The following is a 14,124-nucleotide window of genomic DNA, read 5'->3' on the forward strand; positions in this document are numbered from 1 at the left end:
CCTTAAATGTCTTAAGCTACTATTTCCTACTTTATTACCATCTTATATGAAGTGGCTTTTTTCCTTGTCAAGACCAATCTCTCAAATAATCTCAGTATACTAATAATATTCATGGTTAACCAAGAGCTGTATTCATTGGCATCACAAGTGCCTGTAGTTTTAATAGTGTAATCAAGGGGGCAGCTGGGTGGCTCAGTGGATTGAGAACCAAACCCAGAGACGGGAGGTCCTGGGTTCAAATACGACCTAAGGTACTTCCTAGCTTTATAACCCTGGGCAAATCACTTAACCCCCATTGCCTAGCCCTTATCACTCTTCTGCCTTAGAACCAATACATGATATTGATTCTAAGATGGAAGGTAAGCACTTAAAAGAACTTTTTTAACTAGTGTGATCAAGTGTTTCTTATCATCTGACAGTTATGTCCCAATCAAAACCTTCATCAGAATACATCTTTTAGAGAGGGACTACAAAGGCTTAGGTTCATTCTTTTTATTTGACATTATAGAGCCATTATCTAGGTACATATTTTGTGAATGTTTGTGTATGCATTCATAGACACATATGTGCTAGTATTTAATAATTTACTTCAGTTCGCTTTCTGCTTTCCATGAACAATAATGATGCTTGGTCAAGATTGAAGATTACTATGGATGTTGCTACTCCTATGTCCACCAGTTCTGCTGTCACTTCACTCAATGCCATATTGATGATTTCTGGGAGAAAAACAACAACAAAAATTTGCTTTATTTGTGTAGTAAAAACACAACATCATACTATCTTCTCTTTATCTAAAACTCTTTACTTCCCTCACTAAACCCTACCTCTTATAAAAGTCACACCTCCTAGAAACTTCACTGATGGCCCTGCGTTGTGGAGCACTATCTCAACATCTAAAACTAAAGTTTATAGAGCAATGGCTACATGGATTTTCTGTCTTTGGTAGTTGATAATAATATCTAGGATGTCCAAAAATGTTGTACTAAAGAATAGAAGAGTGATTTTAAAATAGTATCATGAGAAATATATCTTCAGAAAAAAAATGTTTTCCTTTACCTCTACTATATAATTCTACTGCTCTACACCTAACTTCTACCCCAAATTCACAGGATCTCTTAGAATGACAAAAATTCAGGGAAATCCTTCTCTAATACTTTCTGATTTCACTGTTCCCATCTCATCTCCAAACACACACCCCCTTTTAAAAATTTACCCTTACTGTTTTAGATACTCTTCCCATCTTCTCCAAGTCTAGAACTATAGTCAAATCAATACTAACATTGCTGCTGGTTGGTGAGTGTCATTCTACTCCCCTCTGGCTCCATTCACCATTCCTGTAAGAGTAGTATGATGGTAAATAGTTAACAATTAACTCTCAGAACATGAATAGTATATACTTAAAATTTAATCTATATTATTAATTTCTACGTTGTTTTCTTAAGTCAACAATCAACCAAACAAAAAAATCAATCCCCAATTTATAGAGTTTGCCAGTTTCAGAGATGTAAATGCTCACCTAGAGCATTCCACTGAGTATGTTTCCAAATCAAAACATCTCTTTCTAGTCAGCATTCTCTTTATGTGTTGTTTATTCTAATTAGAATGTAACTTTCTTAAACATAGAGGCTATCTTTGCACATGCAGTACTTAGCATAGCCTGTGTACCAAGTAAGCTTAATAAATTATTTTCATTCATTCACCTGTATCTAGTTGTTCTCCCTCAACACTCTACCCCCTAAAATTCAAAGACATTCATAAATAATCATTTAAAAACTAGGAGTTCTTAATCTGGAGTCTTTATGTTTAAAATTGTTTTGATAACTATTTCAAAATAATTGGTCTCATTTGTAATTCTATATATTTTATTTTCTGCATTTAAAAATATTATTCTAAGGATATCATGGACTTTTCTAGATTACCAAAAGAGTCGTTAGCACAAGATCACTGTACTAAGTGCTAAGATAAGCAGAAGATAGTCCCTGATCTCAAATTGCTTATAATTGAATACAGGAAAGACAACATGCAAACAAAGTGGCCTATATATAAATCAAGCTACATACAGAATAAGTAGGAAATAATTAATAGAAGAAAGGCACTGGAATTGGGAGGGGTTTGGGAAGGATTCCTGTAAAAGAGACTTAAAGAAAACCAGGAAGGTCAGTAGTCAGAGAGAAGGATTTCAGGTATGGGGGACAGTCAGAAATAGTGTTCAGAGTTTAGAGATGAAGTGTCTTGTTGGTAAAAAAAAAAAAGTCAAGAAGCTAATGTCACTGGATTAAAAAGTACTTGTTAGGGAGTAAGATATAAGAATATTGTAAAGGTAGGATGGAACTATGTTGTGGAACTGTGTTGTGAAGGGTTTTGAAAGCCAAACAGAATATTTTATATTTACTCGTGGAGACCATAGGAAGCCACTAGAGTTATCAATTAGATAGATGACATAATTGGACCTGTGTTTTTAGGAAAATTGTTTTAGTGAATAGAGGATGTATTAGAGTGGGGAGAGACTTGACACAGGCAGACTCACCAGCAAGCTATTGCAATAGTCAAGTTGTAAGGTCATGAGGGCCACCAATGGTGGCAGGGTCAGAGGTGATCTATTGGAGATAATGTTACACATGTGAAATCAACAGGCCTGGGCATCAGATTGGATGTGTATGATGAGATATAGTGAGTCCAGGATGACTCCTACCTTGTGAACTCAAGTGATTGGGAGGAGGATGTTTCCCTTTACAGTAATAGAGAAGGTAGAAAGAAAGGGTTTAGGTGGAAAAGATTATGAGTTCTATGTTGGATATGAGTTTAAGATGTCTACTAGACATTCAGGTCAAGATGTCTGAAAAAAAGCAGTTAGAGGTGTGAGATTAGAAATTATAAGAGAGACTGGGGTTGGAATGGTAGATTTGAGAATCATTAACATAGAGATGGTGATTTTAGTCCTTAGTAGCTGATGATATCTCTAAGTGAAGGTGTAAAGTGAGAGAAGAGAAAAGGACCCAAGATTAGATTCAGAACAAATTTTAACCAAAGTTTAACACTCATTTATAGTAAAACTCTCAAAGTTGGGGACAGTTTGGTGGCTCAGTGGATTGAAAGCCAGGTCTAGAGATGGGAGGTCCTAGGTTCAAATCTGTCCTCAGACACTTCCTAGCTATGTGGTCCTGGGTAAGTCACTTAACCCCCATTGCCTAGCCCTTGCCACTCTTCTGTCTTAGAACCTATACACAGTATTGATTCTAAGGTGTAAGGTAAGGGTTTAAAAAAACTCTCAAAGTATAGGAATGGCAGAACATGTTTCCATATCATAAAAATAATTAAATATATTTATAATATACAATTGTATATGTTGTATATGAAATTAAAACACATTAGGATCTTTTCTAATAAGGATGTTCACTCCACCCACCTAATGATGTTATCATTCTGGAAATATCATTCTGCTAACAATAGCAATAAGAGGAGGTAGCTGGGCATTGACTTCAAGACAGAAGATAAGGGTTTTTTTTTTTAATAGCAATAAGAAAAGGGAAAGAAATTAAAGGCATAAAGATAAGTAAAGAGGAGATAAAACTATTTACTGATGGTATACTAGAAAAATTCTAGAGACTTAGCAAAGATACTAATCAAGGCAACAGTTTCAGTAAAAATGCATTCTGCAAAATAAATCCTTAAAAATCAGCTTCATATCTATGATAATAAAAAAATTCAAGAAGCAATAATACCAAGGGAAATCTCATTCCAAAAAAACTACTACAAAATACATAAAGTATCTAGAAATCAAACTACTTTGTATAGTATATATTCAATTACAGCTATCCTTAAATAAAGAACTTAAATAACTATAGGAATATCAAGTATTTATGGCCAGCTCATGCCAACATAGTAAAAATAACAATACTACCATAGCTAACTTGCACTTTTAATGTGATACTAATCAAATTATCAAGGGATGCCTTATAAAACTTCATTAAATAATAACAACTCATATATAAAAAGATCTAGAATATTTAAAAAATGATGAAAAGAGATGAGGATGAAGGGAAATGGCACTTCTAGACCTCAAAGTATTAGTATTATAAAGTATTAAAGCAATAGTCATAAAAACCATCCAGTATTGGTTAAAAATAGAAAAGAATATTGATGGTACAGACCAGACAAGGGAGAATCATAAACAATGGAACTGAATTTAAATTTAAATAAAATATAAAAATAATATAATGTATGATACAAATATAAAAATATTTTTAAAACATTTTAATAAAATGGAAACATAAATTACTTAGGAAAGAACTCCTTTTTTTATTTTTTTAATGTTGGGAAAATAGAAAGCAATCTGTCAGAAATTAGGCTTAGTTCAACACTTTTCCTATATTCTATAATACATTCTAAATGACTATGTGACCTAAATATTGCAAACATACATTAGAAGAGATGAAGAAAAAAAGTCAATAACCATTTATTAAGTACCTGCTATGTGCCAAGCACTGTGCTAAGTTCTAAGGATTCAAATAAGAGTCAAGAAGTAGTCCTTGACCTCAAGGACATTACAATCTAATGGGGAAACAAATATATACAAAGCAAGTTACTTACATGATGATTAGGAAATAATTAGCGAAGAGCAAAGTCACTAGGGTTAGGGAAAGCTTCTAGTAAAACGTGGATTCTGTTTGGAACTTAAAGGAACCCAGAGAGCATTCTACATATGAGGGACAATCAGAGAGAATGCATAAAGCTAAGAGATGGAGTGGCTTGTTAATGGAATAGCAGGAGGTCAGGTATGGGCATTCAGTGAATTCCTTACAAAACAAGGAATAGATATAATTACAAAAGATATAATAGACAACTTTGATTACATGAAACTGAAAAGAATCTGCATAGACAAAATTAATGCTAATTAATTAAAATATCTTAGGATAAGAAAGGAAGCAGTTCAATGGGAAAAATAGTTGTAGCACATTTCTCTGATGAGGATTTGATAATCAATATATGCAAATAACTAATAGATATAAGAACAATAACTATCACCTACCTAATAGATAGGTTTTTGAAGAGTATGAATAAACAATTCTCAAAAAAATTTTGAAGTATTCACAACCATATGAGAGAATGCTCCAAATTACTAATAATAACAGAAATGGAAATGAAAGCTTACTTCCCAATGAAAATTGACAGATGGCAAAAGTTGGGAGTAGTCAATTTTAGAGGTATTATGGATAGAAAGGCATAATGGTGCATCGTTGGTAGAACTGTAAATTAATACAACCATTTGGGAAACAATTTGGAATCATGCAAATAAAGTAAATGAAAGGTCTATACCCTTTGACCCAGAGATTCTGTTAATTATCTTATATCTCAAAGAAATCATTGATAAGAAGAAAGCCCCACTGTACAACTAAATATTTATAGCAACACTTTTAATAAGAATATACAATTGCAAACAAAATAGATGTCCATTGAGTGAAGAATAATTAAACAGATATAAAAATTTAATGGAATATTACTATTCCTTAAGAAATGATAAATGTAATAAATATAGAGAAGCATGGAAAGATCTAGAGGAACTGATGCAGAATGAAATTAAGCAAAAATAATCTACATAGTGATTTCAACAATGTGAATAGAAAGAACAATACCACAAGAAAAAAATCAAAAGTGAATTTGCAAAACTATAAAGAACAATCATGGCTCAAAAGACCCATTACTTTGCACCAGTGAGAAGGCCACAGGATTTTTTCAATGTATTGATCAATTTTGCTAATCTTTAATAATGTTTATTTTCCTTTTGGGGGGAAATTTTATTTAATTAAATTAGAATATTTTCCCATGGTTACAAGATTCATGTTCTTTCCCTCCTCTTTCCCAACCATCTCCCATAGCCTATACACAATTCCTCTGGGTTTTACATGTGTCATTGATCAAGACCCATTTCCCTATTATTGATATTTGCACTAGGGTGATTGTTTAGAGTCTATAGCAGTTGTTTTTGTGATCAAGCAGTTGTTTTTCTTCTGTGTTTCTATTCTCACAGTTCTTCCTCTGAATTTGGATAGCGTTCTTTCTCATAAGTCTCTCAGAATTGTCCCGGATCATTGCATTGCTGCCAGTAGAGAAGTCCATTACATTTGATTGTACCACAGTATCAGTCCCTGTGTACAATGTTCTCTTAGTTCTGCTCCTTTCACTCTGCATCTATTCCTAGAGTTCATTCCAATTCACATGGAATTCCTCCAGTTTATTATTCCTTTGAGCACAATGGTATTCCATCACCAACATATACCACACTTTGTTCAGTCATTCCCCAATTGGAGGGCATCCCTTCATTTTCCAATTTTTTGCCACAAAGAGCATAACTATGAATATTTTGGTACAAGTCTTTTCCCCTATTATCTCTTTGGGGGTATAAACCCAGCAGTGCTATGGCTGTATCAAAGGGCAAGAAGTCTTTTAACATCCTTTGGGCATAGTTCCAAATTGCTATCCAGAATGATTGGATCAATTCACAACTCCACCAGCAATGTATTAATGTTTCAATTTTGCCACATCCCCTCCAACATTTATTACTTTCCTTTGCTTCCATGTTAGCTAGTCTGCTAGATGTGAGGTGGTATCTCAGAGTTGTTTTGATTAGCATCTCTCTGATTATAAGAGAACACTTTTTCATGTGCTTATTGATAGTCTTTATTTCTTTATCTGAAAATTGCCTATTCATGTCCCTTGCCCATTTATCAATTGGGGAAATGGATTGATTTTTTAATACATATTTTCCTTTTTTTAGCCTTAAAAATAATGTTTTTATATAGGAAGAATCTCTTGGAGGGGGGGAGAAGAATCTTGAAAAAATAGTGATGTAAAAAAAGGTTTTTTAAACTTCCTTTTAAAATTTTTTCTATTTTTCTTTATTTTAAACATTCATTTTTAAATTTTTTGAATTCCAAATTTTCTCCTCTCCAACCTTTCCATCATTCATTGAGAAAGCAAGCATTATATCATAAATTATATATTATATAAATTATACTCATGAAAATATGCAAAACACATTTTAATATTAATAGACATATTACCAAAAATATGAAAAATAAAGAAAAAAATTATACTTCAATTTGTACTGAGTTCCTCAGTTCTGCCTCTAGAGATGAATAGCATTTTTATCATGATTTCGTTAGAACTAAAATACAAATCTTAATAATTTAAACCCCTCTGTTTCTTAAGAAAAAGAATTTATTCATCTCTGAATTCATGTAGCCCTAGTCAACATTCTGCCCCTATTGAATCTTGAAACAAGTTTTTGGTCTTTGTTCTAAAGTATTTAACATATTCTCTCAAATTGAAGGAATATGCCTTTTAAAAGAAGGGTGAGCCCAAAGGGCAATAAAAGACTGTCTGACCTTTGATCCAGTCATAGCACTGCTGGGTTTGTACCCCAAAGAGATAACAAGGAAAAAGACTTGTACAAGAATATTTATAGATGCATTCTTTGTGGTGGCCAAAAACTGGAAAATGAGGGGATGCCCTTCAATTGGGGAATGGCTGAACAAATTGTGGTATATGTTGGTAATGGAATACTATTGTGCTAAAATAAAGTGGAGGAATTCCATGGAGACTGGAACAACCTCCAGGAAGTGATGCAGAGGGAAAGGAGCAGAACCAGGAAATCATTATACTCAGAGACTGATACACTATGGTACAATTGAAGGTAATGGACTTCTCCATTAGGGACAATGAAATGTCCCTGAACAATCTGCAGGGATCTAAAAAACACTATCCAGAAGCAGAGGATAAATGGTGAGAGTAAAAACACCGAAGAAAAACAACTACTTGACTACAGGGGGTGAGGGGATACGACTGAGGAGAGACTCTAAATGAACACTCTAATGCAAATGCCAACAACATGGAAGTGGTTTCGAGTCAAGAACACATGTGATACCCAGTGGAATCGCGTGTCGGCTATGGGAGAGGTGGTGGGAGGGGGGGAGGAAAAGAAAATGATTTTTGTTTCCAATGAATAATGTTTGGAAATGACCAAATAAAATAATGTTAAAAAAAAAAAGAAGGGTGGGGGTGGGGTGGTAAAATACTGATATTTTAAAGTTCTTAGTGTAACAAAGGCTGTTTCCCATACATGTAGCATGAGGTGCTGTGTGGCTCAACGAGGTGCAAAATAGAGATATATAATCTCTTCTACCTCCAACCTTTTCCAAGGGACATTTTATTTCCTGCCATGAAGGGAAGCAGAAGGTTGGGGCAGCTCTGTTCTCCTTAGAAAGAGAGAGTATGGCTAGCATTATCTTTATCTACTCCCTTAATTAGTTGCTATTCATTATTGGGGGAAAACAAGATCCCAAACTTTATATCCTAAGCTTGATTCTCTTCCTACCTTCCAAGTATTAGTTCTACAATGTATACACTTAACAGATAGCAAAGAAATCCATTTATATAACTTGATAGCAAAATAGAAATCAGAAAGCATATTCATAGGAAATTACATTATACAGGATATACATATTTTAGATAATATAGAATGAAGGAACTCTCTTAATGAGAAAGAGAGAGAGAGAGAGAGAGAGAGAGAGAGAGAGAGAGAGAGAGAGAGAGAGAGAGAGAGAGAGAGAGAGAGAGAGAGAGAGGGAAGGAGGGTCTCAGATCTCACCCAAGTGGAAGTTACCTGAAATCTTTCTAGTATAGCAAACTGCATATAGGGACATGATGAAGGCTGCTGGCTCCTCTCATATTGTCTTCCTCCTAGAGTCTTTTCCTTCAACAACCTGAAGTGGGATTGCATCTTCCATCTTTTGAAGCTGGAATCTAGGAGTGCCTGAATCCACCATGGACCCCAGAGAAAGTGAACTTCTGTGTCTTGCTCTTGTTAACTTCGCTTTACCCCTTACATAGGTGCAAGGCATTGCTTTCTACCAATGAGAACGTCCTATACTAATGAATTTTGGAATTCAGGTTAACACTGGGAAAAATTAGTTACAAGTAAGAACTGAGGACAAATTCCAATTCCAAATTGCTTTTAAAAGATGACTGTTAACTCCTGTCAAATATACTGAATTTACAACTGATTTTCACCATCAATTTCCTATAAAGCTTCACCTATTTTATAGTTTAATTCACTATCCCTATATTTTCTACCCATATCAATGCTACCTTCAAAAAGATAAGACTTTATGAAGTGTGATAATTTTGTGGTTTAAAATCTATTTTATTCAAGACTCATTTAACATAAAATCATTGGAAAGACAGATTTATCAGATTTATTTATATTAGAAGCCTTCTGAAGTTCTTTGATGATATCTAGGGAAAAGCTTCTGAAGCAAGTTTCTCTGATAAAAGTCTTATATCCAAGAAATGAGATTGATTCAAATATGTAAGCCTGAAAACCATTCCCCAATAGGGGATCAAGATATAGTTTTCTTTTTAAAAAGTTTTATTTGCAATTAAATGTTATTTTTTTCATTAACAAAATGTCTATCTTCTCTCTCCTCACCAATTGAGAACAAAAGAAAAACAAAACCAATTACTAATATGAAATACAGATTTTTGCATTGGCCATGACCATGGCTTGTCATAAATCAAAAGATTTATATTCAAAGAAATAAATGTATATGTATATAATATATCTATTGATATATCTATACCCCTAAATACACATATATCTATAAATACACATATGCACACACACAGGTATATCTTAATAGTGGTAGCTGCTAAATCATGATTCACCCTAACTGGTTCCCTGGTACGTGAATTCTTTCTTTTAGTTGCTTAAAGTATACATATGTATGTGTGTCTTTGTCTTCCACCTCTCTGTCAGGAGTTGGATGGCATGTTTCATCCTTAGTCCTCTGGAATTGTGGTTGATCATTATAGTGATCAGAATTCTTAAGTCTTCAAATATTTTGTCTTTGCAATATTGTCATTTTATAAATTGTTCTCCTGGTGCTTTTCATTCAACTCTTCCTTAGTTCATACAATTTTTCATGGATTTCTCTGAAAACATTCCCTTTATCATTTTTATCAGCACAACTATTCTATAACATTTATATACTATATAGTTTGTTTAGCTTTTCTCTAGTTGATGAAAACTCTCAGAATCTGATTCTTTGCTATCTTAAAAATTTATCAATAATTTTGTACCTTAGCTACCCAAATTTATTTTCCTTAAGACTGCTTCCTCCCTTAATTTCCCTTCCCTTTAATTCCCCCTCCCCACCTCTTACCTTCTTTTTCCCTGTGGAATTAAATATGTGTGTGTGTGTGTGTGTTTTCTTCCATTGGCCAGAGTGTCACCTTCTTCCTTGTTTGCATAAATGTCTTCTTGTGCTTTCTGATGTGAGATAACTTTGCCTACCTTTCATTTCTCTTCCCTTCATTCCATTGCTCTTTCTTTCCTTTTCCATTTGTCTCTTAAGATCATCAAGACATAACAAAAATGCTCCCAGGCCTTATCTACTTAGACTTCCTCTCTGACTCTTGATAGTGATAAGGTTCAATAGGGATACATGTATCATCTCTCCATATTAGAATGTATTTTATCCTTTAGTCTTTTATCACTGTTCATTTGTGTTTAATTTTTGTTTCTCTTTGAACTTCAAAATTTCTACACAGCTCCAGTTTTTTCACTGAGCATTCTTGGAAGTCTTCTATTTCATTAAAGTCCTTTCCTCCAACTAATAACATTCTATTCAGCTTTGCTGAATAAATTATTTTTGATAGTAAGTCTATATCCTTGCCTTCTGGAATATCAAATAGATCCTCTATTCCTCATGTTATGATTATGTGTGAACCTGATTATGGTTCCCTAGTATTTGAATCCTTTCTTTTGGTTGCTTAAAGTATTTCTTCTTTAGAATCTCTGAATTTTGGTTGTGATATTGCTAGGAGTTTTCTTTTCGAGATTGTCTTTGAGAGATGGTTGGTAAATTTCTATTTCCACTTTGCCCTCAGGTTCTAAGAGACTTCTTAAGTAAAGATTTCTAGAAATAGTTGGGTCTTTTTTTGTCATTTATCTATTTTTAGGAGAGTTGGGTTTTTTGCTATGAGATCCCCTATATTTTCATGCTTTTAAAAGTCTTTTGTCTTTGTTTTAATATTTCTTGTTGACTTGTGGAATCACTGGCTTCATAATGGTCCTTTCTATTTTTAAAAAAATTGTTGCTTGGAGGAAGTTTTGTTTCTTTTATGCCAAGCTAATCATTCTCATGATTCAGTGGATAGAATACCCTGGGCAAAGTACTAAAACCTCTGTTTGTCTCATATCCCCATCTGCAAGATAAGGATAATAACAGCATCCACCTCTAAGAATTGTTTTGAGGAACAAATGAGATGATAGTTGTAAAGAATTTTCTAAAACTCAAGACATTTTATAAATGCTGTTTATTATTATTGTTATTGTTATAATTATTCATCACTTTCTTGCCAATGAGGAAAAGGGGGAGGGATCTTGTCTCCTCCTCTAAGGGGAGAAATACCATTCTTTTAAGCACCAGACTTGCCCTTTCTAAGGAAGAAGAAGAGAAAGGCCATTCTACTAGGTATCCAGCCTGGTTTCCTAGACTGGGAAAAGTAAAATACCATTCCTTCAACTTCCAAAACTTGGTCCCTGACCTGCCCAAGACCATTAGAGAACTTGACCATAAAGTCAATACTATTGCCAATGGAAAACCTACCTGAACTCAAATTTCTTCAATGATGAACAAAATTCTCTCTGGTCATTCCCTCCCCATTCTAGTGGTTTTGACCTCCAGGTTGTAGTAATTAAAACTCCATTCTCTGTCCACCAATGTCCAATCTCTTATGGTATCCCTCATCCTAACTACCTCTATCACATTTGAAAGTTATCTACTCTAGGAGACAGATGGGTATCTCAGTAGATTGAGAGCCAGGCCTAGAGCAGGGAGGTCCTAGGTTCAAACTTGACCTCAGACACTTACTAGCTCTGTGACCTTGGGCAAGTCACTTAACAATGCCTAGCCCTTTTACCACTCTTCTGCCTTGGAACCATTGATTCTAAAGAGGAGGGTAAGGATTTTAAAAATAAATAAACAAACAAATGAATGAATAAATAAAATAAAGTTATGTACTCTGTCCACTGTGCTCTCTAAAATGGCTGCTCCACAAATAACAAACTTTCTTTCATCTTAAATCCTTTCCTTAAATTCTTTCATTGAAATATGATTCTGTCTGGATGACATAGCCTTCCTGAAAACACTTTCTAGCACTGGCTATACTTTCACTCATATATTCCTTTCTCTTTCTCCCCAAGTCCCTGATCATGGTGTGGAAATTGGAATACTTCTGGTTTTTCATTGATATCTACAACTTCTCCCTCTACCGATATTACTCAGCTTTGAGGTTTACTCAGTCCACAGTCATCAATCCAATCAAAACTTCAGTTGTTGTTTATTGACCTCTAGGGCACTCTCCCCATCTTTCCTCAATGAATTCAGTACCTATCCCACAGTTTTTCTCTCCTCAATATATTGATAATTCCCTTAGATATAAGGACCTCATGGTTCTTCATCTTACTAATTTCGTGTGATTTAGTCTCCACCCCAACTTGGCCACAGAGGGCCGTGTCTTTGATTTTACCATCACAATGATCCATTTTCATATTAATAAACTCTGAAATGTTCTCATCTGATCACAATATATTGCCATTTTATTTTTATTTTCTGGTTGTAACCTCAAACCTTGTCCCTCATCCACAATGTAACCTCTAGTCCCTAGCATCTTTGGATCCTTTCTAGGCCATTATCATACATAAAATATACTTTCCTGCTTTCCCCATTTTGACCTCTTGGTGAAATCAGTTCCTCTTCTCTTAAGTTCCTCACTCCTTATCCTATCTCTGTTCTTGCCTTGCCAAACTTCACACTTCACCAAAGACCACTTCCACCATTTGCTGCCTTTACTATACACATGCTAATGAATGAAACTGGACAAAATCATGAAACTCGTAATGGAGTTCACTTTTACAGAACCTCAACCAGGACCTCACTCCTGAAAGGCAATGCTTTTACATCTCCTTAAATGATTCTCAACTGGTATTAATGGTGGAAAGCACACCATTCGGGGTTTGAGACAATGGCATTATAAAATCCTATCATAACCCTTTAGGGGTACCTCTAGAGAACCATAGAAATTCTCAAAAAGAAAGAACCCTTCTGTGGGCACTTGACTCATTAGTAGAAGTAGAAGTTGGAATAATGAGCCCCAGGCATTATAATATAGGCTAAAAATAAGAATATTGTCTGGCACATTCAGGAATTAGAGAGAACTTTCAATTCAGGACAAGAAAATAAAAACCAAGGGGTAATATAATAATAATCTGATAATAGCACAAGTGAATAGGGATTCTGGTGAAGTTGAAAATCACAAGGAGCAAGATAAAATATCACAAGGAGCAAGTAAGTCTCTGACCCAAAGGTTTTGCTGGAAGATGTGTCACTTTGCTTTAAGATATGAGATTACGAATGAACTTGCAGATGAACCTTGGGAATTGATGGGAGGAAAGTGAAAGTCTTATTCCATTATTGCTCTCCATAATGTGATTTCCTTCACAGGGAGGAGCAGATAGTATGATGGCTTTCACTACCAGGAAACTGAATTGGTTGCAGAAGTTTAAGCAGAAAATTTGATGAGTCTCTGGAGCACTGGGTTACTAAAGGCCATCCAAAGAAAACTATGTATAGATCATATGGTCAGCAAAGTTCCATTGGCTTGGAGAATGCTCAGAAGATTTAATTTTACCACATCAGTTAAATCACTCCAAATGGAAATAGTTCTTCATCCCTTTCTAGATTGGTAAGATGGCTCCATAAAGATGAATTCTCATTGGATCCAGTTTCTTTATGGGTATCTGCAAAGGAGAAGATGAAGTTCCTAAAAGAGTTTGATAGATTATAAACATGCATTGTTATTCTTTCCCCTGCCTCCCATTACATATGTCATTACCATATTTTAGGACCAACCTATACTCAGGGCAACCAGACTTTTAGTTATTGTACTCCCCTTACATACAACAATATATAGGCAGACCAACTGGTGAAATTTGAACCAGGCAGCAGTGGCAATCAAGGTTCACATCTCTAGGTGAAAGTAAGTGCTCTGGGAGAGAGATTT

General features: G+C 34.6%; 1 protein-coding gene across 7 annotated transcripts in view; it reads right to left on the bottom strand.

Moving 5' to 3' along the window:
• Positions 1-477: 477 nt before the first annotated feature.
• Positions 478-14,124, bottom strand: part of CDRT4 (CMT1A duplicated region transcript 4) — an 81,052-nt gene continuing 67,405 nt past the window's right edge. For 4 of the 7 annotated variants that reach the window (XM_007483405.3, XM_007483404.3, XM_007483403.3 and 1 more), the window contains one exon: positions 13,262-13,861. In XM_007483405.3, the coding sequence (XP_007483467.1) occupies positions 13,799-13,861 (63 nt within the window). In that variant the 3' untranslated portion in view covers positions 13,262-13,798. Of the gene's footprint in view, positions 717-1,219; positions 1,335-8,662; positions 13,862-14,124 lie in introns of those variants that run through there. The other 3 variants (XR_008916467.1, XR_001628213.2, XR_008916468.1) reach the window with 3 other exon arrangements.

Source organism: Monodelphis domestica, chromosome 2, assembly GCF_027887165.1.
Source record: "Monodelphis domestica isolate mMonDom1 chromosome 2, mMonDom1.pri, whole genome shotgun sequence".
In the NCBI taxonomy this organism is placed as follows: Eukaryota; Metazoa; Chordata; class Mammalia; order Didelphimorphia; family Didelphidae; genus Monodelphis; species Monodelphis domestica.